This window comes from Strix uralensis, chromosome 2 (genome assembly GCF_047716275.1).
Source record: "Strix uralensis isolate ZFMK-TIS-50842 chromosome 2, bStrUra1, whole genome shotgun sequence".
In the NCBI taxonomy this organism is placed as follows: domain Eukaryota; kingdom Metazoa; phylum Chordata; class Aves; order Strigiformes; family Strigidae; genus Strix; species Strix uralensis.
The window spans coordinates 116,850,145-116,876,694 of NC_133973.1; the positions used below are offsets into that span (position 1 = coordinate 116,850,145).

The 26,550-nt window shown below is 40.2% G+C and overlaps 1 protein-coding gene across 3 annotated transcripts in view; it reads left to right on the forward strand.

The window, feature by feature from the left end:
- Positions 1–26,550, forward strand: part of LOC141939716 (phospholipid-transporting ATPase IB-like) — a 348,121-nt gene that overhangs the window by 136,596 nt on the left and 184,975 nt on the right. For all 3 annotated transcript variants that reach the window (XR_012627704.1, XM_074860005.1, XM_074860006.1), the window contains one exon: positions 11,925–12,097. Coding sequence is in view for 2 of the 3 variants with exons in the window: in XM_074860005.1 (XP_074716106.1) it covers positions 11,925–12,097 (173 nt within the window). In the remaining variant the exon portion in view is untranslated. The remainder of the gene's footprint in view (positions 1–11,924; positions 12,098–26,550) is intronic.

The window sequence follows — 26,550 nt, forward strand, 5'->3', positions numbered from 1 at the left end:
AGCCCCCAGCTCATGGATTGCAGGGGAACTTCATATGTATTCCTTGATAAAGACACAACTTCCTTCACTGAGAGCCTGAAGTTGAGCATGGAGCTGTCTGATATTCTGCATTAAGTCTGACTTGAACACTTAACTATGTACTTCTCAAGTGGTCAGCTCTTCGGTGCTGTTCTTTACTGTGATTTTGAACTACCTGCAATGCTTTATACAGGATATGTATTTGAGATTGTGTATCTCACTGACATATTTGGAAATTATTTTTCTCTGATCAGACAAAGCTTGTAAACAATCCATTTAATTTTTCTTTTTAAACTGTGGAGCATGCTTGGAGATAAATGTTCTGCTGACAGGACAGAGGTTCCTTCAGGGTATATTTTCTTCTCTATGTACCAAGTTCTCTGGCTCCTGCATAATCAGTTTGTTACAGAACTGAAAATGTCCTTGAATAATTACCTACAGCTCTTGTTATAGCTCTTGATGGTCCAATTCATCTGGACTCTCAGCTGCGACTGGAGACATAAAGTACTGGTATGATCTGTGTATCTAATTTTTGAAGGCAAGATTTTCTCTGTAAGTGTGATAACCTGAGACATGCTATGCAGATTAAGGACTCTTTGTATATAGATGTTTTAGATTACTTGGTTTACTGTGAAGGAATTTCAGGTTGAAGTTAGATGCAAAGCTATGAAAATGAGCTGAGTAAGGCCATCTAATATCTCTGGGTCCTCCATATTGTTATAGATTAAAAGTAATTTAGTGGGAAATAACCACTTCTCAATTTTTAGTGATCAATAATAAATTTATTAGCAAGCGGCGAGTGAGCAAAACAGCGCTGGGTGTGCCGGGAGTCTCTGCTCTACCAGGACACACCTGACCCGGCAGAACCGAGTCCCTTTATAGTGTAGGCTTCATCCATATTCATGACGGGCGTACCCTGAGGGGTCTGCAAAGTTGTAAACAAGTTTTCCCGGGCTTTTCTCAGGTTTTCGCGGGCTTTTCTCAGGTTTCCGTCACAGAAGGGGGGATGACTCAGCACAAGTGTTTTTGTAGTGGCTTGAAGATGGGGGCCATTTTAGCTCCCTTCTAACAACTGATTTTAACAATAGAAACTATACACATATATCTTATTTCATATTTACATAAGAGAATTACAAAACTTTTCGGCCACAACATAGTTTAGGTACACCGCAATTTGGTATTAACAGAACGTGGTTACAAGTATGAGCGGGTTAGAAGGGGGGGGGGCTCGGCACAGAGCCCCCTCGAGACAGTTTACTGCCACCTGTCTCTGAGCAGAAACCTAAACGCTAATTTGGGGCTGCTCCGTGCCCCCTGCCCCAGCCCCAACCCCCCTGGGGCAGCTGGGTGCTCGGGACGGGCCCTCATGGCTGGGGAGGGGGCAGCTCTGCCCCCCCCCCCCCCCCCCCCCCATGCTGGGCCAGGCTCCGCGACACTGCTCCAAGGCTCGGCTTGGGCACGCTGCTCGGGTCGGGCTGATGGCGCCCCGGGAACAAGCCCTCTCCCAGCTGGAGCCAGCAGCAGGAGTTCAGCTGCCCCCACCCCGAAGGCAACGGTGCCCCAGGGAGTTGGGGGGGTGGAGGTGGATGTCCTGACTACAACTTCTTTTTCCCTTTGAGATTTGAACAACAAATACCATATATGTTTTATTACACATATGATGTTTTCCTTGGCATGGTAGGAGATATATACATCAAGCAGAATCATGGTGCTATTAAATAAGCAAGCATGGCTGTGTAGAATCAGTGACAGTCAATTGATTGACATGTTTTAGGAGTGGGTTCTTGTTGTCTTGCCTTGCCTTACATTTTTAGTGACATTTACCCTTGCTGTATAACAATATTTGCCTAATATTTTATATGTTGTGGTTCTTTAAACATCATGGTGGACTTACACTCATAAATGGGTTTGGCTAAGAGATGACATTTTGCAGGGGTTGTTTGTGTGTAATGGTGTGGTATCTGAGCTTACTAAATACTTTTGTAATTGAAATGCAGATGTTGCTTAATCAACTTCTACAGACTCTTGTGGGAAGGCAGATGGTGACCATAATATTTTTTTTGAAAAATTATCCACTCATACCACTCAGAGTTAAATTGAAGCTTCCAGGGGCTTTGTGAGGAATCTTTTTGGGAATGACTTTGAAACTCTAGGTATTCTGTATGGTATCTGCAGAAACAGTTTAGAATAGACTATTTCCCAGCTATTGTACATACATGCTCCTCACCAGACTCTGAGAGTATTAAACTATTTTGATGCTTCTGTTAGAGGAATCGGGGATCAAATGTTTTGTAACTAGTTCAGGTTGAAGTTTTGTCAGTCATGCTTGTTTTACATTAGAGTGAGTATGAGACACTTCATTATATGTTTCAATCTTTCTTTGGAGAATTGCTTCAAAGTGGTGAAGTCAAGTAATTGGGGCTTAAAAGATTGAGTTAGTGTTTCAGTGTGAAATGTCATTGCAGTGCTCACATAGTGTGTGCTCTTATGTCTCTCTTCAGATCAGCCTGTGACACAGGCTGAGCACTGCAGCAATACTGAGCAACAGCTATTGATGAGCCTGATTTTTTTGTTAAAAAGGAGTAAATTGAAGGTAGTCAGCTGAGATCTGATTTTTCTCCCATGATCCATTTGCTGGATGGTTTTCTGCCTACAGGTTGAATTTGATGTGAATCACATACTTAGAGTATTCAAGGTTTCCTAGACTGTGAGATACTTGTAGTGTTTCTTTTGAAACACTGCAAAGTAGCTAAGTATTCATTTAGACTCCTCAGTTTTCAAAGGTTGTATTGGCTTTGGAACTGGAGAGTGTCCATATATTCTGTTCTTCCTCTGAAGCTAAGGAATGGATGGACTCCTAAAAACTGGTTTTAGAAATCTGTTGTTTTCAGAGGCATCTCTGCATAGTGCTGTTTTCACTGAGTTAGTAAATAAAAGAATATCACTGCTAATATTTCTACTTTTGGTTTTACAAAAACCTTACAGGTGGTAGGTTTTCATATGGAGCTGCCTAGTTTGTCTCTTTGCATATTATTGAGATATTTTGGTACATAAGTTTATTTTCTAGGAGTCACCTTAGTCTTATTTCTCTTCTTGGCTCTTCTGCTATAATACCATAGCTTGTAGATCCCAATATTAGTGCTGTTCCTTCAGAGATGTTCATCTTGAGACACTAAGTCCCTCCTGACTCTCAGAGCTTGTATGAGCACCTGATCACATATTCCTGCTTTTCTAGTCCTTTATCCTGGCCTCTTATAAAAGAAACTGTAGAAAAAAAAGAAAGATACAAGTTTGTATTATTGCACAGGGGTGTTCAACCACATGAACACAAGATGGGGAGCAGAAAATGAGTGGGTGGGTGATAAGCTGAATGAGTTAAGTGTTGTGTGGTGAAAAAGGCAAGAAAGTATGGCACAGGAATATAGCCTACTCCGTGCAACACATACTGCATCTCTATTGCATGGTGTAGCTAGGTCGTCAGACTAATGCCCATACTGTCAAGTTTGAATTCCTTTTTTTTGGCACTGTGAGAGTTTTACGGGCAGAAGAAAACCAGGGTAGTTTTGTGGATGTTCTTAAGAACATCCTCGTTGTTGAGAAAGTATGCAAAAGCTTGTCTGAAAATTTTTGTGAGTAGAACATGGAGGTCCATGTTGATTGTATTAGGCCATACATATCCTCTTACTAATACCTCAGTCATTCCAGTTCTACTGATGCTTTCAGTTTCCATTTAATTGGCTGTAAACTATGGCTTTGGTCTAAGTTTTTTGTAAGCAGGTGACACAGTGCACCTAGCGCATACTACTATGTTTTAATTTGTATTTGTTTCTGCAATTTAGCTCTAAAAGTACACAGAAGCAGGGAAAGAATCAGCTGTTTGAAGGCTGATCAGTTGTAGGAAGTCACAAAAGAGCGGGAGCAGAGGAACCTGACCAACAAATCCTGCAGTTGACCTTGTTCTATGCACAAGTAGTCTTTACGAGGCTTTGTGGCAATGTGCTTTGTACTCTTGCTTTTAACTAGATCTTTAGAAGTTGCCTGTCTGCTTTCAAAAGCTGAGGTCGTTTGTCCTAGTCAAGTTTAGTGCAAAACTTGAAAGACTGGCAAAAGGGAGTTCTGGAAATAGTGGTATTCTTCAAGAGAGGTTTCAAGGTTAGCGCTTGTACATATGCTATTTATTGTAGAAAACACTTCCAGTGACTTTTCTGCCCAACAGGTGTTGCTCTAAATACTTGTATCATGTTTCACCAGCTTTGGTTTAAACATCAGTTTGTCTTGCCTTTATGTTCACTATCCCCATTCTCCTGTAAATTTGCTTCTGCCAGATGTCCTTACAGATCCCTCAGGTACAGTGACGAGACAGTTTGAAGTGAAAGACTTAGAAGCTTTCCCACATGTTTGCTAAGTTGCAATTAAGATACAGTGGAAAATTTTCCATGAAGTAGGGTTGGCAAGTGTTACCTTGAATGAGGTTATACAATGAAGTCCTTGCTTTTTGTAAGTTCTCCTTGGAACATCTTTTCATTTAACACTGGGCGGGGGGGCAGGGGGCATGGCTGGTGTTTTGACTTGAAACCACTTTTTTCAGAGCAGTAAAAGAATTGTTATGTGTCATTATTGACATTATCTGTGAGTAGGAAGGAAACAGCAGAAGTCATAAAAAGGAAATTACTGGATTGGTAAAATAAGTAGAGCACTTCAGTGTACTCCAGAACAATGAGTTAGCAGATTAGTAGTTTATATTGTATTTATATTGTATTGTAGTTTATATTGTCTTGCAGACTCAGTGATTTGGAAATGAATTATAGGAAGACAGAAGAAGTTAACTTGGAAAAAAAATCTTTAAACTGCTCTAGCTAGCAGTACTTCCTAGACTTATGATAAATATAGCAACAAGTAGTATATGTAGTTGAGTTAGTTGAGTTAAGCCACTGTGTTAGTTTAATATTTCTTACTGCAGGACTTTGTTCTGTGAGGATCAGTAGCTCTTCTGAGATGGAGGAAAGGCCATGCAAGAAGGGTGCGTGAAATGTAGATGCCCAAGAAGGCCAGGATGTAAGGCTGATTTAAGCTTAGTGAGTGTGTGTGTCTCAGAGGTCACAGATCCAGGGGTGAGTAGCTCTCTTCACCTAAAGGGGCCTTTCTGTCTACGTGATGCTACTTGCCATTTAGTTTCCTTCCCAAGACCCTTTGCCTTGTGGGCCATGTATCCACTCTATGGAACATGAGTGTAGCTGGTGCACAAATAAGGCTTCATTTCTGTCTTCTGCTATCATCTCAGTCACTTTGTGAGCCTTTCCAGGGAAAAGCGGGGGAGGCGAGAGAAGACATTTGGAGCTGATCTTCTTAAGGTAATTGTCCAGTTCTTCTCTGGGTATCAGCTTGTTTAAGATAAATTTAGCAAATGGCTGTTATCCTGCTCAAGTTTTTTGCATCCAAAGTTTTTGCAAGTCCTACAGACTTTTCCTTGGCAAATATCTGATACTGTTGTTCTATGTTGGATACCAAATTGCCTCGCACACACTAACATTTCTTGCTGTAGCATGCAAACTTCCCAAGCTCTCGTGGGATGGAATGGGCTTTATGTTGTGCTGCTGTTAAACAATGACAAAAAAAAAAACCCCAAACACCCAAAAGCACACAAAAAACCCATTAAGGTTTTGTCACGTAGCATATGTAGTAATGCTTCTAATGTTTTCATTACAGTACAAGAAGTCAACTTTTGTTTTCAGTGAAGTCAGCAGAGGTCTAACTTAACTCTGACTGCATTACTTCCAGATTCACTCTAAGCATCACGTGAAAATTATTAGTATTTGTTCTGTTAAACTACAAAATAATAGCCTGGGAAATCACAGAATCTGTTTGTCAGTTTTGTTATTTAAATATGGAGTTGGGCATAGCAGAGTGTTTTTCTGAGGCTTTAGAAAGTGAGAATATACAAACATACCATTAAAAGGTTTGTTAAAGATTCCGAGTGTGCAGTCCAGAGAAAAGACCGCACAAGTCTGCTTCAGGATGGGTTTTTTCTGCCTGTCAAGAAATTATACTCTGCTATGGATATTTATAATAGTGTAATAATAATGTTACTCCATGTTTTGGATGGAATCTATGCACATACAGAACAATAAAATCTGAAAGTTTGTTTTAAGATAGTAATGCAAGTAAATGCTCAAGGTCTGTATTTGTGGTTGTGACTTGTTAAAATGGCAATGGGAAAACAAACAGGAAAAGCAGGTGGGGTAGGTTTATTATTATGGAATATATTACTGTCTCGAATTTAACTCGGGCATAAACACCATAACAACACTCACCCTTAAATGCACTTGTGTGACTTAAAATTGTTGATATTTTTAGATTCAACTTCTCCATGTCAAATGTGAAAAAGTAGAATAAGAATAAATGAAAACTTAATTTCTTTAGCTTCCTCAGTTTGAGGTCTGCAGTTGACTTTTTGCAGTCTAACTGATGTTTTAATGTTTGTGCTGTGAGGCTTTGATTTTCTTGGTGGTCTTGTATGAATGGATCCTTAAGCCTTTGTGAAGCTCTAATTAAACTGATAATGTGGCTCTCATTCAACAGACAGCTTAGGCATGTGTACGTCTCCTGCTGGGTAACAAAGTGTCCATGTTTATTTGAATACCCCACCAAATCAGGGCTATTAAACTGATGGACTTCTTAGTTGAAGCACCTTCTGACCTTTAAGTAAAACTGTGTCTGTCTTTTTCATATTTGGTGGAAATTTATCTTATATGCCAGTATGATGAGGTCTGATTGGCAGGTTTCCCCAGAGAAACTGGATGCTCTGTGTGTCTAAAGGAAATCTTGAGGGAGGGAAAACTTAAGTTTATTATGGATAAGTAAAGTGCTTGTAATGTTCGCCTCTGTAATATTCTGTTTTTATCAGAACTCCTGACAACTTTCCATTTACTCTCGATGGGTACTCCGGTAAAAATGGCAGGTGTATTCCACAGGTTGTTTATCCAGATATTTCTTATGACTACTATTGATTTCTGCTCCATTGTGGTTGTTTTAGCAAGGGATTCATTTATTCTTGCTTGATGTGACTCAAAGAAACTTATCCATTGACATGAAATACAAAGTAAAAGCTAGGTATCAAAGTGGAGATTTCTACTCTAGTTGTCAGTAATGAGTTGCCCACAGAAGGATATAGTTGCCCATGGTTTCCAAATGTTGTTCCTCTGCTTATTTAGGAAGTCTTTCTTATATACTCCGTGATATTTAGGGCCCGTTTCTTTTGCTTAATTACACTGGCCTACAGGAGCAAGTTTGTTTTCTTTTTTAAAACATAGCATTTGTAAGTAGAAGAAACAGAAATAATAATTAGTGCTTTTTTTATTGTATAAACTATTAGGTTGTATGTTAGCTATGCATGTGGAAGAATATATTGAGTGTGTTACAAAATGCTGTTTAAGTAAGGTATTTGACTTGTAATCCCTGATTTATAGCTCTTTGGGGTATTATTAACCCTGTTACTAATTCTGTGACAACTTGCAAGGTGAGTAAGATCAGTGACCAGGGTGTGAGTAGAATGAGCCTTATCCATAGCCATGATAATAAGCTATGGAGAAGCTAGAATCCCATTTGATGATAAAGATCACCTTTTATAAATCTTTCTGTTGCCATGTGACTGCTTCTTCAGGGCAACAGATGACAGATATGGAATAACCCTTCTGAACTTGCCCTTGGCTTCTCCTCTGTATCCGCGGACCGGGGTGGTTGGGCCCTGGCCCTTCACCTTCCTCTAGGTCAGGTGAAGAAGCAGTAGGAAAATGAGGGGTTTTGCCTCTCAAGTGCCAGAAGGGCTAGACAGAATAAGGGCAGGCACTGTCTCTGTTGGTTTCAAATAGTCAGAGAAGTTTTTAATCCTGTGGGTGGATTCAGGAGAAGGATGGGGAGTAATTCTGTATTTGACAGCCAGAAAAAAGTTTGAGTAAGACTGAGACAAATGAGTAAAGAAAAAGAACTGGCACTTATTCCAAGATCCCAGAGGTAAGGGTTCTTGGGTTAGAATTCTGTTATTGATGACATTACCCAAACTGTGTCTCTTACAGCATCCTCGGGATTTCTGTGAATGCTGTCACTGCGTAGTTGAACTAGATAAAAGCTTTCTTTTCCCAAGACCTGCCCATGTCCTGACACGAGTCTGTAGTGGTTTAAGTATAGCCTTTGACTTTGTGTTAAATTTTCAGGTACTGTGTAAATAAAGTGTGCCATGAAGTCATAAATCTAATACCTCACAGCTTAACAGTAAAGCAGGTCATTCTTGTAATGAAGAAGGTAAAAATGTAATCTGTGTCTGAAACGGCTGAATTGTGTGCTCTGTCATACTCAATCTGCAAATTTACCTCCAGTTTGGAGCTAGTTTCTTAGTAAATCAGGGTGAGTTTGTTTTGACTACCATACCAATGAGTGGGGCGAGAGGAAAATAAATTGTTAAGGAACTTCCTCTCCCCTTTTTTTTCCCCCTTTGTGTGAAAGTGGCCTGATTCTCCTCCCACCTGTTTGGCCCAGGAAGGTTCAGTCATTCTGGCTACCTGATCCTCATCTGCTCAGCAATGCTCTTTTTACTGTTGTCATGTCCTCAACTTCACCACCCAAAATTCATTTGATCTCCAGTGTTTCTTGGGGTTTCCTCCTTGCCTACATCTTGTTCTGCATCCTGCTTTGCTCTAGAGAAGGTGTGACCTCTGCCCTTGCTAGCTTTTTGATCCCCTTCCCATTGCTCTTGATGGTAATTGGGCATCAAGGGCACTCTCATAACAGACCCTGTGCCTGGATCAGGAGGTCCCTGAGCTGCCAGCTGTGGGGGCCCAGAGGCTCTTCAGGGAGTGCTGGTATGTGCTTACTATATTCTTGCACTCATTTCTGGCTGATTGCTTTTGGCCACAGACATGGTCTAGTTTGAGTGTGGCTATTTTTGTCTTTTATTTTACTAACTTTTAGTGTAAAACCAATCTAGGCAAACTTCATAACAGCAGATGTCTGCAAGTGCTGCCATGTTCAGCAGTTTTGCAATACATGTCAGACTTCATCATATTTATCAAGTTTTGTATGAGAAACATGATTCAAGGGAAGCAAAAACCCATAGCCTCTAACCACCACAGTACACTCAATCTTGCTGCTTGGTGTGCTGTGGTGGCTGTCTGTCTTGACAGAGGTCAGATCAAGTTCACTCAGTATTATCCATGGAAAACAGTTTTCAAATTAAATAATTATTTAATTTGGGAAATTAATTAATTTTTCTGAAACAAGGTGATTCTTGTTTGAGCTGAAAATAAAAAGATAAAGGAAAAACATCCTTTACCATGATCTTATGAACATGGGCATTTAGAAGTCACTGTTGTAATGCTGTAGTAGAAATCTTTATTAAAAAAAGTAAACCAACAGAAAGGGAACATGTCATTGCTGATTATTTCAGTAAAACATTATTGGAATGGTCAAAGTCCAGCGTATTTGGGATTATATTGCTGTTACTGTGAAGGAAGTAAGTTTGGACTGGTTGCGGTTGCTGATGGTTATGGTCAGGATAGCTCTAGTCAGGGTGAATATTACTATTACAACCTTGTTAAAACTTTGCCAAAATGGGAGAAGGAGGAGAAGTGAGATGGAGGACAGTGTTACGGTATGCAGAAACCGGCTCTTCTGATGGATGCAGTCGGAGATGCCAGAGCAGTAATGGTGGCTCATGGGACTGTGGCTGTTGTGAAGCTGAGAAGCACCAACATGTATAACATCTAAGCAGCTGTAATTTTATTGTGAGTGTGAGATAACTTCGGTTAATGTGGTCTTCCTGAAGTGTAGTAATGAGGAAAAAAAAAGGGAGTGGGAAAGGTTTTCTACCTGAAGCCAGAAGCACCACCTATGGTTCTTTGTCCTGGAGGGTGCAGAGTAGCACTCAGTCTCCAGCAGTTTGACATGCTGAACTGATTTAACTCTGCTTTTCTGAGCACTGTAGTACTGCCCATCTGGTTGGGTGTTCTGGGTGCCTGTGGCAAAGTGTTGGGGGCTGCAGGGGCCTTGGTGAGGAGAGGCCAGCACTGCGCTGTGCTGGACACAGCCAGCTCTGCAGGGCACAGCTGAGCCCCTCAGCCAAGATGGTGGCACCTCTGGGAAGGTGTGGTTAAGAAAGGACAAATCACTGCACAGATGGTGAGGAGCGAGGGGAAAAATGTGAGAAACAGCCCTGCAAGCCCCCGGGTCAGGAGTTTCCCATTACTTCATTTACAGAAAAAAAACCCCACCTTGGTATGACATTTCCGTTCTTTAGAGTGCGCAGGAACAATTTGTGAAAGCTTAAATCAAGAAATAAAGAAGCCATGGTACTAGGAAGCTCTTCGTGTTGTTTTCTCCCATCTCTTCCCTTCGTGAGTAGATGCTGGAGAGATCACCGAAGGAAGTGTTTTAGGAATGTAAACTTTTTTCCCACTACTTTAGTAGGGCAATATGGAACTGGAACTTTTTGTCTCAGATGTCTTTGATGTGAAAGAGATGCCACTTTAAATACTTGTTTTGCCATTTTTGTAAGGGGGTTCATGTATGCAGCTTTATATACATCTTTGGTGGTTTGATCAACTATGTGCTAAACCTCAACTCTGGCTCTCAGCTGAACATAGAGAAATCCAGACTCCATATCACTGCTGGCCTTCACTGAGGTAATCTGGGCCAGCAGGTGTATAGTCCAGAGTAATTGGTTTAGGTACCTTTTTTAACATCTGTCTGTTAAACTGGAGGTGCAAATAGGAAATGCAGCACTTGGCAACAGTGTTTGGCTTTGCGATTCTCTGAAGAAATCTGGTTCTATAAAGTGATGAATGGGTTGCAGTGAGGCATAAATATCACATTTTAATCTGACAGTTGTAACTCTGTTCTAGTGGTGTTTTCTTTTCATATTAAAAAAATATATATTTTTGCTTAGACCAGCACAGACAGATCACAAAATTAGTACCTTTAAATATCAATAAGCAGAAGCATGTGTGACACTTGGTTTAGCACAGTTATTCAAAGCTGCACAGTTAAGATAAGCAGGAGTACATTTTCTCTTTTTTTTGGTTGGTTTAAGAGTAGAGAGAACGTGATAAACTGGGTGAGGATTTGCTAAAACAGAAAACAGTTATTTTTGTATATGCCACTGATACTTTTTTGAACAAAGAGAGAAACTGAAAAATTAGAGTCCAGCAGTTACAGATCATTTGTCACCTAAAAGCAGTGTTTGACTGCTTCTGAAGTCTTTGCTTCTCATATTCTGCCATCCTATGTCCTGTGTGTCAAGAAGTCAAAAAGTCTGTCAAAAAGCATGTGTGCGCTTCAGAACACGAGCAACTTCTTGAACCATTTAGCAGTGGTTAACTTAGCTGGAACTGATGGTTAAACTAACCTACATGGGAATGGGACAGAATGCTTTAAGTGTGAGTTTCACTGCAGTAGGAAGGTTGAAATATTTGGGGTGACAGTGAATGTATTTTTTTTTTTTTTCCCAGTAGCAGCTGTCAGTGAAAATATTTTTAGTGTAGGGAGTACTGTTTGAATAAATAGTAACACTTTGAATGGTGTCAAAAGCCATGAAAGGCATTACGTTATACTTGCCCTACAGTTGAAAAGGATGTATCACAACTGGGGGCACGTGTCATGCAAGGAGTGTGTAGTGGAGATGCCAGAGTCTGCACTGAAACAAGGCATGTGTTCCTAGGCAAGTGGATGCAGCTTTTGCTGATTTGTGACCCCGATTAATATGTCTGTATGAGGTCCTGTTAAAACACTGATGTCAGTGCTCGTTTCGGTGTGTGTATGCTGTGCTCTGTTGCATAGTCCAGTGATGTCTTGCTGTAGTTTGGATGTGCTTCTCTTATATTAGGAAGAAACATTATTTTTTTCTGTTTATTTTTCAGGCAACAAGAGCCTCTCTGACTCAACATTGTACCAACTTGGGGGACTCGCTGGGCAAGGAGAATGATATTGCTCTGATTATTGATGGCCACACACTGAAGTATGCCCTTTCCTTTGAAGTCAGGCAGAGCTTTCTGGACTTAGCACTATCCTGTAAAGCGGTCATTTGTTGCAGGTAAGAAATTCTGGGACTACTTCTGGTAACAAAATGGACACAAAACCTGTGAAAATTTATCTAGTGTGTTAACTTTCCTTTCATGCCTATAGCGCTCACAGAAAATGTAGAAGTATGGGAAGTAGTGTGATATTCAGGAGGAGGCAAGCTGCAGTGGTGAGCCTCTTGATAATTTTTCTCTGCTGTGGATCTATTACGAAGCGAGGCTGTGCTGGGAGGAGTAAAGGAGGGCTGTAGAGAGGTATTCCTTTTATACCATATAGATCTGTGAAAGTGTTCATAAGGCTGACAGTCTAAGACTTGAGCTCTTTGTCCTACATGATGCTCTACAGTGCAACAGTAGAGCTTGTACACCTTGAAGGTGAACATCAACTGCATGTTACCTCCTGGAGGTAGAACTCTCCTAGCTCTTGGAAGTGGCCTCGTAAGTATGCTGGAAAGCAACTTAGTAGCTTCTTTCCTCCTCCTATGGAGGAGGAAGCAAGTCCTTCACTAGAATTAAGTGCCATGTAATAATGCAATTCCCTCTGCCACAGTCAGTCCCCAATGAGTTCAATCTCTTCTATAAATGATGAAAGATCATGAGAAAATGTTATGCCTGATTACCTGATTATAGTAGACACTGATGAGGAAGAGTGGTATGGATGTGGTCATTTGTAAGCAATAGGAATTGGGTAGCAAGAAGTTTGTGTGATTGTTCAGTTCAGCTCTAGAGAAGGTCTCTGGATGAATTCCAGTTGTCATGACTTAATCAATTCTGTATGCTATGCAAGAATGTGTGTAACAGTGCAATTTGCCCTAGGTTCAATGTTGGACTATCACTTGCTCTACCTGACACTGGATTTAGCTGTACAGATGTAGTCCTATGTCATGACTATTTCAGAAGGAACGAAATAAGAGCCCCAAGAAAATTAAAAACAAAAGCTGGCCTGCTTTACTTTCTGCATAGCAGGAAGACTGCATAATTTTTAACTTTGAAAATTACGCAGCTTTGAAGACTGTGTGTGTCTGTGCATCGATGTGCTTATTGCTGGTATTTGGGGAGAACTGTAACCTCAAAGGCCTCTTTGGTTTAGATGGACAGGAAGTTTTATTTGCATTCTAGAAGCAAGACCTACTTTGTGGGGAGTGACTATATGGAGACCTTGTACTACTGTTTTGCGGTCTTTCATATCTTTATATATGTGCACATTAGCATACAAATACTGCATGGCAAAAGCAACTGCAGTTCATGCACCTGCAGTAGATGAACCCATTGGCTTTATCCATCTCCAGTTTCTTCCAAGTGCTGGGACTCTTGGACTGGTGTACTACAGGGTACAGTACTGGGGCTAGTGCTGTGCAATGTCTTCATTAATAACCTGATGATCAGATGGCCTATGCCCTCAGCAAGTTTACAGAAGCTGGGAGTAGTGGCTGATACACCAGATGGTTGTGCTGCCATTCTTAGGGATCTTGACAGGCTGAAGAATTGAACAGAGCGAAATCTCATGAACCTCAAGAAGGGGAAATACCAAGTTCTGTGCCTTGGGAGTTAACAGCCCCATGCACCAGGAAATGCTGGGAGTTGCTGGGCTAGAAAGCAACTTTGTCCAGAAGGATCCTGCAGTCATGGTGGACAAGCTGACCATGAGCCAGCAATGCATTGTAGTTGCGGGGGGGCGGGGGCAATAGTATCCTGGGCTGCGGCACAAAGAGCATTGTCAGCAGGTTGAGGGAGGCAATTCTTCTCTATTCAGCACTGGTGAGATCACATTTGGAGTACTGTGTCCAGTTCTGGGATCCTCGATAGAAGATACAAACAGGTTTAATGGAGAGAGTCCAGTGTAGGGCCACAAAGAAGATTACGGGACTTGCATCTTTCATACGAGGAGAGCTAGGAGTGTTCAGCATGGAGATGAGAAGGGTCAGAGGGGTTCTTAGCAATTTGTATAGATACGTAATAGGAGTGAATGAAGATGAGGGAGCCAGGCTCTTCTCTAGTGCTCACTGGTAGGACAAGATGCAACTGATGAATTAAAACACATGAATGTTTGAACACAAAACCCCCCACTATTTTACTGTGAGGGATGGTCCAACACTGGAATGGGTTTCCCAGAGAGGTTATAGAATCTGTTCGTAGACACATGGAAAACCCAACTGACAGCATGGTGCTGGACAACCTGCTCTAGCTGGCTCTGCTTTAACCAGGGACATTGGACTAACTGATTTCCAGCAGTCTCTTCCAACCTGGGTGAATCTAGGATTCTGTGACTGGGGACAAATGTGTTGTTTTTTCCAGCCAGTGCTCGTTGCCTTTCATTCAAGTCCTGTTCTAAATGGTTGTCAACTGCAGTGACTCTCCTGAATTTTTTATTTAATAGCAATTTTTTGCAACTGCTGATTGATTATTTTGGGGGTGTGGGGGGTGGGTGGGTAGAGGGAGAGGGCATGAGATGTTAGAGGAGGGGTCTGACTTTGGCAGCTGTTCTGTGAGAGTGAAGAAGAGTGTTTTACAGGAGGGAGCTCACACAGTTACAGCAGTCTTCTCTTGAATGCAACAAGCCCAGATGTAGGGCCAGTAAGAAGGTCAGCATTCTCTTCTTTGTGCAGAGTTACTTTGGGCTTAGAGAGCACCAAGTGCCCTATTTTGTACACTTACGCTGTTGTGTTTGTGGGGAAGTTAACAAACATTGAGCAGATAGAAAGCTTACTTGCATACTCTATCACAATGCTTCGGTAGAAAGCCTTCCAAGGCAGTTTGTTAGTTTATTTCTCAAATATTTGACAAGATAGGTCAAAGACCTGTGTAGCTGAAACAAATCATAAATTGCAAATTACTAAAATTATGCTACATTAATATATGTAACTAACTGAAGATAAAGGATGGTGCTGTTTTGCAAAGAGATGTGTAATACTGGACATTTCCTCTCCTGATATTTCATGACCCAGCCAACAGCAGTTTTAATTATAAGTGAATTAGCAATTGAGGAACAATGCAGAAAAAAATACTGTGAAGTGTAATTCAAAGAAGGAAAAAAAATGATGTAATTTAATAAGCTTAAAAGAGGAATAAAAATAACTGAGTTTTAAATCCCCAGGGAAAAAGAGGAATGCCTTTTAATAGCCTTTAAGGCTTTGCAGGAACCTTCCATTTACTTGCCAGGTGCTTGTTACTGAAGAAAGAAAAACATGGTTTTTTTCTACTCTGGGTTGTTTTTAATTGTATTTTGTGTGTCAAAAAGATGGTGCAGTTAAACTTCACAGGAAAAAGTTTTAAAATGTAATTAGCATAGCAAGAGGAAATTTCAGATTAAACAGTCTTCAAACAAAAATGTTAATTGGGAAGGGGATCTGGGTCTTTAAGCATCATACCATGAAGTTTAACCTATCTGGGAGGAGTTACGTTACTATTCTCAACATAGCATGAATTCATGGGACTTAATATTTCATAAATTTACTAAAACATTTTCATTTTCTCTCGGGAGTTTCAGCTGCATTTGCCATTCAAAGAATTTTTTTTTAATGTACTTAAGATATACTGTATATTCGTGTGCTGGGCTTTCGGCATAAACTGTAGCTGAACTTGATTCTCAAGGGTAATCTCTTAAAATGAAACTGTAGTAAACCTGGCCCCATTTTGCATTAAGAGGGAGAGATGGTATCTTCTGATGGGGGTAAGTCTTCCACTGTTACAGTGTCTCTGACAGGCCACTGGCACAGTGGAGGAAAATATACCTCTCGGGAGACTTGGTGAAGCTTGCAAAATCAAACCAAACAATTCTTTAAGAACAAGCCATGTTTGTTAAAAGCTTTTCCAGAGACTGACAGATCTTATTATCTTCCCTCACACTGACTGGGATTTCTGTCTGTCAAGAGCAAGCAAAACTTACTTTTCAGTGGAAGTAAATGTTTGGAAGGCAGTTGAACTCATGACTTCATTTGTGAGATCTGAGATGTTGATTGTCTCTGGTTTTCAAATGTTCCTTTAAAGGACCTGTTTTTATTGATGTTTTGTGAGAACAGCAAAATGTTGAGGCTTAGGTAGAAGCGAGATTATTTTTTTAGTAACAAAATGGAGCTTTATCATTCATCTAGTGTTTATACCTCTTAGAAAGCTAGTTTGTACAGCAGATTTGACTGTGAAAGTAGCAGAGAAGTACCTAACTTGTATGTTACAGCAGTGTATTTAATTCCCTACTGAAGAGCTTGCCTTGAATTGAAATATTTGTAATGGAAATATGTGGTGTTTCAAAAATACTTCTTTGGTTTTGGGAACAGTTTTTTTTGTTGTTGAATAGAACTTTTCTGCAGGTGATGTCAGTATGGTTTTGCTAGCTTTTAGGTATGAAAGGTGTGCAGTTGTTGAGTATCTGAGCATTCACTGCAGGACTTCTGCCCAACCTCACCAACTAACTTCGTTAGGTGGTAGTGGCAGAAACTGCTCTTTTTAGTACCTCGAGTAATAGTGGAGCTGTAGCAGTAATGGTTAGGAACTGAGGAAAGTCGTAAACAAGGTCAGAAAATGCATGTTCTTTAAACAACCCCCCAACAGCAACAAAACCCCCCTGTTTTCCCACTTGCATTGCTATTTCAAATAGTGTGCAGAGTGGGTAGGGTGAGGACATGAGCCCACAAACATCAATCTGAGAAGAGGCAATAAATGTTCTGAAAGGAACATACCCTTTGACTAGAGTGTGTCTGCTTGGGTGTTGAAAGGGAAGGGATTTAATGAACTGAAAGCAGAAAGTGGGAGAAAGGAAGGAAAAACCCAGCCTGTGAAGAGTACCTGTTGCTAATTTAGTGTCACTTCGTCAGCTAAGTAATGAGACGAGAGATGAGGAGACAAGAGAAAAGTTGTCTCAGCGCTCCGAGTTGTAAGGCCATAGCTTGCATACTTTTGGTCTTCCGTCATCATTTGGAGGAGACATTAATAATATAGCTCACAAAATGAACATCTGGAATACCTCTTAAATATTTATGCCCCTAAGTCTTACATTGTTCCTGGTGTTAGTATCTGACAAAGTGATTATTCTGTGCTGTAGTTCAGAATGTATTTATTTATTAGATCAAAAGTGTCTTGTTGGCTTTCATTAGAAGAGATCCCCATTCCTGTGACAGAAAATGGCAATACAATTCTGATTAAGAGCATGCAAACAAATTCTAACATTAATTGGTCCCAGTGAAAATTACGGATGTGTTACATCTTCCTGTATGTACATCTTATGTTTTCCCTCATCTGTCACCTACTAAATTATCAATGCTCATTCTCATGTTCTCTTTCTGACAACTCATGACAGCAATATTCATCTCATGACTTTGAAAACCATGAGGGAAGAACTATTCTGGCAGCTTCAATGTTTGTAGATAATTGAAGTAGGAGTAAGGTTTGGAGTTGCAGCATGATGTGGTGGTCTCTGCACTTTTGAATAAAGAATACTCACAGATCGTTAGAAATTATTGCCTAAACTGCCCAGTCTGTATGCAGGTAAGTATAAAGCAGTCTTGGGACATTTTCTTATAATTACTTGTCTTAAAAGCTTATTGGCTGCTTTGCAAGAGCTAAGTGAACTTGAAAAATACCACCAAATCTGTGTTGGAAAGCCAATACGGGCAAACTTTAGGAGAAGGCTGGTCTTACAAATTTTGGTAATTGTCTTGTCCTTTTGTGACAGAGTGAGTTTCTGCTGAATGTTCTGGCTTCTGTTTGGTTTTGGTAATCACTGTCCTGAGCTATGACAGTTCCCAAGCCTCCCTCTAAATTTAAATCATTCAAACATGTAGCTAGTGTTCAAAGGGGAAAAAAATTACTGTTACTTCCAGTCATTTGTTTGATCAACTGAGAACCCAAGAAGCAAAGCCTTGACTGATCCTAGGTGCATTAATGTTTCACAAAAATGTTGCGGTACCAGTTAGATGCATAAACCAGGTAAACATCCCAGACTCAGTGTAGGCCTCTTATAAGGATATACATGCTTCTCAAGTCGGAAACATCTGTGAATCACTTATTCACTTTTCGAGGGCTATTTTTGTTTACAGTAAAAAAAAGTACTTAAAGATACTGTTTTGACTCCTACAGTTTGGTTTTTAAATTACACAGGTGAAGCATGTTTCACTTTCTCCCTTGGGTAACTATTTAATTGCCTGACAGCCTGAACTTCAATGATTCCTGCTATATGGCCAAACATTTCTTTTGCTTACCTTCACGCCATTATTTTTACCGTGACTATACTTAGAATTATTTTCCTTTTCTTGTTGTTTATTTGAGATGAGGAAATATTTCAGACTAATCTCTTAAATTGAATCACTATTCCAGTTTCCATTGTTTTTCACAGTTTGGCAAAATGTTTGCTCTTTTAAAGTTATTAATGAGAAACAGTTTGAGTAACTTTGTACTGCGTTTTTGGAACTTATATGCTTCAGTTCAGATCGGGTACCTGTTTTTAGTGTTGGGTTTGGTTTTATACTGGATGACAGTTGAGTGACTTCTCATGCCCATAACTGTGATTATGCATAAAATTTGTTCATGCAATATTCTACTACATTGACTTGAACTTCCTATTTCTGTAAGCATTCTTACTAGCAAATTCATTTCCCAGCATGTATTTGGAAAAAGTCGGGGGAGAGGCATGAATACAGCTAAAAGCAACTGACTTTCTCTCTTTAGAAACAATTTTGTAGGAAAAATACTGTATGTCCTGATTAAAAACTAACAAGTTTCTCCTCCAAGTACTGTTTACCCTATCTGTTATTTTTAAAGTTCATCTGCCTTTTTGCTTTGTGAGCCTAGTATTTAGGTGATCAAAATCTTAGTATTTCACTTGTATCTCATAAAATGCAAGTGAAATTTCTGTCTTGAGTAATGGTGTGATAACTGTCTCAAACGGTTCCAAATGGTACCGGTATCAGTTTCTTCACCATGCTGCACTACCTTGTCCAAATTGCTACCAGTCTTTTCAGTTTCTGAGCAGGAGCAGCCAGCAATGTTATGTTTAGTAATGCAGTTCCCAAATTGGAAAATAAACATTCCATAGATACTGCACATGAGAAAGCACTATGTTGCTGGAACGTATGCTATTTTAGAAGAAAGATAAAACTGTGGTTTGGAATACTTTCTGTTCCATGAGAAATTCATAGTACTGGTATATTTTTCTTTCCACAAGTGTTACTGTGTTAACCCTTATATTCTGGTCAACTTCCAACTTGAACAATTACTTTCTTAGTGAAATTCCCCCTGCCTTCTCTGTTGAATATAATGTTCTTCACTTCCTCTTCAAAGCTGCTCTGAGGGTGTCAACGTGAATGCTAATGGTTGTCACATTTTAACTCAGAAGGTACTACAGCAAGGTCCTGCTTGTGAAAACCAGCTCTAAGTATTGATGTGACTTGGTTTTAGCCTTCTGGCTTGTAAAAATAATTTTGGAAGTGTAGATGTTATCACCACTGTCTTAAAACAAAATGTGTAGTTGTGGTTTTCTGTGGGGGTTTTATGGGGGGTGGTGGGTGGTGAAGGTGTTGTTTGGTGGTGGTTTTCTTTCTTTTTACAGTTGGGAGATGGTGTATTGACTCTGGGCTTACACAAGTCCCTTCAGTTTGCCAGTGCAGTTGTAAATTGACTTTAACTTAGCTGTCAGCAAAATGTTTGAGCTCTTTCAAGATGGCTTATGTCACATATGTAATATGTGGTTTCTGACAGGCTGTACAAAAACATTCATTTGTGCATATACTTTTGTATCTGCTAAGAACTGTTTCTTATTATGATGAAGTGTATAGGCTAACTGCAGCTAAGGGTCTTGTCTCAACTGAAGCTTCCCCCCAAACTGAAATTTGTCAGACACTCTGATTCTCCAGTAGACGTCAGTAATGCAGATGTTTTCTCTTCAGGCATTCTGGCATGATTGCACTCTTGACATGGTCGTCTTATTTCTTACTGCTTCTTGCTTGTGGCACCCAATACCCCTTTCCGGAGTTCCTGGAACAGTATGTTGCCTGCCAGGGATGACTGAATGTTTCTTAGGGAATTCCCTGCTGGTCTATCAGGCTGGGTGGAGGCCAAGGGTCTGGTGCCTTTCTGCAACCTTGCAACTAGTTTGTAAAGGCTTCTGACTGCATAGAAGAGATCTTTCATTTCTTGCTCACCAATTTGCAGCTACAAAGAAATATTTTTCCTTTCTGTGTTGCTCTAATGGTTTTTGAGAATGTTATGAGGGAATAAGTAACTCTCCTCATCTTGATCATTGCTTACTATTCCGGATTTCCTTGTCTGAATATTGAGTAGTTATAAAATCTCAAAACTTGTCCTAGGAGGAGAGAATTTGAGGATACTGATTGCTTTCATTGACACAGTTATTTTTGTCTTTCAAAATTAATATTTGAGTTTTGCTGGTACCCAGATGCATGTATGTACAGAAGACGAGGGCCTCTAAAGACTATGTGGTGTTGTACTGCATTCAGAAACAAGACACTCAAAATAACTGTAATATCTCCCCTTTCATAAGATTCAGCAAAGTCTTGTGCTTTATCCCAGAGGACCAGCTTAAATATTGTATTTTTCCATTGTTAAAAGTATTGGATATAAAATCAGTCAGGAACAGTCTGTTCTGCAAACTTAATACTGCAGGGAATTAATATGAGAACTCTGGGCTTTAGTGCACCGTAGTAATATGTGGGACACTGAACTGATAAAATAGCTCTGGTAGAAGTTTCCAAAAGTGCTTAGTGTTGGTGGAAGCTGACTAGAGTATGACTAAGTTCAGTAGGAGCATAGCTGAATCTGTACTAGATAGTTGGAAAAACCTGCTCTTGCACTGAATAGAATGACTGGGCTTAAACTTACTTCTCTGCTGTTCATATCTCTGTAGTCATGGTAATTAAAAACAAAACTATGCTTTGAGGGAAATGTAGTACACCTGGTTTGATTCAACAGGCTAGAATAGGAAGCAAACTCTTCAGGTTTGTGAAGAGGCACTGGCTCCAGTGGGTTATGCAGTTTTTGGCACACTTAGGTGCCTGAAATGTGGCAATATCTATAGATTTGTCTTTTCTTTAACTGTGTGAGTAAATCCCACCATGTTCTGCAGGACAATCAAGGCTGTCCAGTTGGAAGTGACGTAGCAAAATAGCCATTCCTAGTTGATGGTGTGATAGCTTTCGGGGGGATTTAGACTTTCCTTTGCACAGTTGCCCACAGACAGGGGAAATAATTCTTTGCAGGATCTCCTATGTATTGTAGTCCGTTATTTGCAACAGTCCTCTGTAAGTGATGCTCACCTGCTCGTGCAGAGCAGTACTGAACTCATTCTTCAAAAAATAAAAACCTTTCTCTCTGTGCCAGTAATTCTCCATAGTACTTCTAAGAAAAGGCAAACTAACAAATGTGTGAGGAATACCTGGACTTGCAAAGATATACTCTAAAACTTAAGGAACAACTCATTTTCTGCTGTAGTTGAACTACTGTTCAGCTTAAGAGAAGTCAGTGTTCTGAACACCACCAGCAGGGTTGAAATGGTACAAACTTGGATTCTGCATTCACCTTTAGGCTTTTTTTGTGACCTCTCTGAAAAATCAGGTTTAGATAGCTGCATGCTATTCTGGGAAGGCTGCTTTGATACCTCCTTTGGGCACCTGTGTTGCCTTAAATTTTCTTCTACTCTTTTGAACTTGCTTCTCCCGTAGTGTCTAGAATAGATGATACAATGATAGATATTGAAAATCATAATTCTTTTAAAGTCTTGCTCCTTCATATCCCCTTTCTTTTACTGTTTTCCATGTCATGACACACACTTAGACTTTAAGTTGCTCAGTCTCACAGGTTTTCTGTCATGTGTCATTTCATAAAATATGCTGTCTTTGTGCATTTCTAGTATTGTTTTGTTTATGCCCTATGTATACTTTTGTGTACAACACACTGAGCCTCAAGTTCCTACAGGGAGGTCTTTAATCAGAGCTTCTAAACCTGTGTAGGATGTTACCTGTGGTTATTTCCCTACATGTGATCTTGAAAGAGCTATTATTTGTGGGCCCCAGGAAGGAAGAACTGAGAAGTCTTAAAATGAACATAAAAACCTGTGACATAATCAGCATGTTATGGTCTCAAAAGGAAGACAAGCTACTGATTGGATGCAGGTGGGGTGAAGACATATGTTTGACAACTCAAATGCCTGTCATCTTCCTGCAAAACAGTATCTTTTTCTTCAGAAGCATGTGCTGAGCATTCAGAGATTGCTGTCTGAAGAACTGATCATCCTGAGTGGAGAGGCAGGATTTGGCAGCCTGTGCAGTTGCAGGAAGGCTGCTCTGATATGTATGTGGAACCATTTGCTGTAGCTCACTTTGCTGTAGTCTCTTCCCTTAGCTTTACTCTTTTGTTGGTAAAGTGTTAAGCTCAGAACTGCCTGTACTTGGAAGGTGGGGGTCATTTTTGCATGTGATACATTCAGTGTCAAAATCAGTGCCACATTTCTCCAAAACTTTCTAACCTCCATGTTCCTCACCCTGCAAGTGAGGTACTTCTCTATGCCTTGGTACTGGGTTGTACAAACAGATCATCCAAATCCAGTCTGAGTTGTGTGATGGGTTTCTCAGAACTGTGGGTCAGTGATCTGGTCCAGAAGATGCAATGACTCTGCACTGCCTTAGTGATAGGAGTGTGTCCAGAGCTGAACTGTGGTGACATAGAGATCACTGCCCAAGGATTAGATGAGTGCATGTCTCTGTTCTGAGAGCTATTTATAGGACATTTGTGTATTGTTCTTCTCTCTCCTATCCCCTAATGAGTATCTTTAAAACTGTTAAAAGTAGCAACCAGTTCATAAAATCATCAGAATTGGTGTAGACATGTTTTGACAAAAGATTTGCCTCTAATTTTTATAACTAGAAGGTAGCTGAGTTGTTGGATTTTCTGCTATTCAGGTCATGTCTTTATAACTGTTGAATACTGGTTGGTATAGCAGGAGCCAGAATGGGACTAAGTTAATCTTGGAGTTGGGGAGCAGCAAGCAGCTGCTTGATTATTTGATAGTCTGAAAGATGTTTGTAGCTGCATTACTGTTGATTAAGAAGTTCCAATTGCATCTTAGAAGGAAAAAAAATCAAACACCACTTGTAAGCAGTTCCCTTCAAGGCATCTGACCCCTTTGCTGTTAATCCCTGGTGCTTGTGACTGTCCCTGCACTGGTGCTGGGTGGCTAACTTTGCTTTGTGTTTTCAGTACAACTGGTTTTAGGAGTCCAAGGAAGAAATATGTGCAAACTTTCTCCCTCATTGTTTCTCATGTCTGTTTCTTTTGATAACCGACATGTGTGGGCTGGAAATCTAAGCTGTCCAGGGATATTTTGTTAGGATAGGCTTTTAAAGGCAACATAGAATTAAGCTTTATCCTGCCCAAGTGTAAGAATCTAATGAATGTTTTTACTTTAATTGCTGAGCTCAGGAGTTCTTAGCACATTCATGCGATTAGTTGATTTTTGTTTGGCTAGTTGCATGGGTAAAGTACACAGTGATGATTCAAGAAAAAGTGGCTATGTAGCCCACTTCATGCTTGTTTACGAGAGGGCTGTGCTGGGAGACTGTCCTGCTGTACCCGGTCAGGTAGAACCCTATTCAAGTGTGTTAGGCATGTCTGCTTCTAGTGATGAACTTCAGGTCATACCTAGTGACTTGCTGTTCTTTAATTGTGTGCTGCTGCTACTAACTTTTTTGCATTTGATAAGTCAAAGGTATGGTGAATTAATTTCAAACTACTGAATAGATACTCTGAAAACTGCACACTGCTTTTGTGAAATTTTAGTACCTCATTGTATGGCAGTGCTTAGAAACTTTGAGAATTTTATTTTTCTCCATGACAAGGTGACTGTTACTCACATTTTGGACTTCAGTTTTTAGAGTTTTAAAATATTAAGTACCTTCATATTTAGAGAGTAAATATTGCATGACTATTTTCAAAACAGATGACTAAATGTGATTCTCTGGTTTGTAAGAACCTGGCATGTATATGCAACTGTGTGCAAGGTTCGTGCCAGTTGTATGGACAAGAAGCTGCAGACCTGTTCTTCCTTCCTGTGACCACTTAATGTTTTTTGAAATGCTGTTCCTAAGCTGGAGATCAATATAGACAGGACATAAGCATCCCATTTGGGCTGGCACACCTCAGAGAAGCAGGGCATGTCCTGGTGCAGGCTAGCGGACCCAGCAGCTGCGCTCTAGTGCACTGCTGTGGCAGTGAGTACAATGTACTTGTAGAGGTCCTGAATTGGGAGAAACTGTATACATTTAAAAGTTGAATCTTATCTCTGCTTTTCTTGTCACAGTTTCAAATGCTTAACAAGTTGTTTTGAGGAAGCATATGAATCTTCAGTGTTGTGGATTCTCATCAGCCATCAGGGTATTCCCTGCAGAGAAGAGACTAAATCCATGCCCTTGGCTGGGGGAGGAACTGGCCTTCAAGTGCTGTGTGTGCTCCTTGGGTATATGTGCCTGCTGTCACTTACTAGGTCTTTACCTGAGCTTTTAAAGCACTTAATATGATGTTCTGATGGGATTGAAGAGTGTAGACTAGCTCTGACAGAGCTGATAGTTTAAACTAAGTTTTAGGTAGGTGGGGGAGGTGGAAGCATAACACAGTAGTTGTAGCCCTCCCCAAAGCAAGCACTGCACCTGATTTTAATTTAAAATAGAAAAGCAAATTGCTGCTTAAACAATTACTCATTTCTGTAAACCTCTTCTGTATAATTACTGCTGGTATTTTTCAATAATTTGTTTTGCTCATCCAAAAGACTAATGCTTTGTGATGTGGATGCAATCTGTGGTGTGGCTAGTGGAGTCCTTGCCCATCTCTGCTGTCTTAAGTGAAGACCTGAGGATCAGAGGAAACCTAGCATTTGGCCATTCTCTCCTCCTCAACCACCACCTCTGAATTGTTGGTTTAAACCAGAAGTATGTCTACTTCAAGTTGCAAGAAGTAAATGAATTCACATTAAACTGGAAAGTAACCACATGTAAAAGAAATTGAGTTTGACTTACATGACATTAAACTCTGCCCACAACACAACTTCTTACTGTACCACATGTTGCATAGTTTTGGAGATACTTACTTATAATACTCAGGAAAAGAGCTGTGACTAAAGGATGCAGTCCTAGTTATAATTTTCTGATTTTGGTTTCCTTTTTATGGTATTCTAGAAAATAGCAGTTGGTGGGGATAAGGAGAGAATCACATATAAATGTCAGAGTCCAGAAAATAGATGGCAACAGCTTCTTTAAAGCTTTTGTGGTTTATTATATGAATAAGCATTTAGGGACCTTTTAAAAGCATGTATCCTGGACCCAATACCATATCCTTGGTCCTGGGAGCTCAATATTAATGTTTTGATACAGTTGGGATCTATTACAGTATATAAAAAGCTCCACTGATTTGGAGCTCTGTTTTAATGTGTGTTTGTGCCTGTTATCAAAGGTTGGCTCTTGATGTGTGCAGCTCATGGCTGTGCTGAAAGGAGAAGCAGCGTTCAAGGAGCTCTGGCTTTTTTGCCAGTGTTTCTTGGGGTAAAGCCAGTGGTTGGTCTCTGCAGTCTCTTGCTTAAAGGATGCTTTATGTGAAGCACCCCAAGTAGTACAAGGGGTCAGACTGGTTGACCTTTCAGTGGTTGGCAGCTTGGAGGAGGGATACTTTAAAGTATGTAAGGCACATCAGCAGTGTCTGTACCTTAGCACACTAGGGTCAGATGAAGTTAGTATGTGAAGGCACAGAAGAGGTTGAGCATTTCTTCTTGGTCCAAGGTGTCCCATGGTGCGTTGGAGGCAGGTCTGTCATTTCAGCACATGCTCCACAGGAGAGTGAGTTTTCCTGGACTCCCTTAAAATAGAGGGAGTTGCAGACAGCCTGGAGAGCATTGCTGAAAAATACAGGTTGTTGGGGTCACAGCAGGAAGTTTTGAGCATGGAGAATGCAAGGGGAAAGGGATTCTTTCCACCTACAGGGAGATTTGTTTTGCGCAGTTCTTATACTGTTTCAAAATGTTTCGGTTAACATATGACACCTTATTCCTCTCCGTTAGTCATCAAACTTTGCCTGTGGTTTTGTGTTTAAGCAACGAGCATTTTTATTGTAGGATTCTGGCATAGGTTCTCTAAATTTATGCTGATGGTTTAAGGTGTGCAGCCATGTTATACAAACACTTGTCTCCTTTCTCATCCTGTTTGTTGATTACTAATTACTTTGGTTGTATTTGTAACCATTAAACTATTTCAGTGCCTATGCTAAAATTTCTCAGGGCAGATGAGTGTGATGGAATCATATAGACCATCACTGGCTATCCTGTAGAAATGCTAATACAGGATACTGCTCTCCTATTACACTGTTGTAAAAAGAATTTTGAAGATGTAACAAACTGCATCTTTCACAATCATCGTCTCCTTTTCTTCTCTGACTCTTCTCTGCTGCAACCACTGTTTGCATTCCGTTTTTCCCCATATAC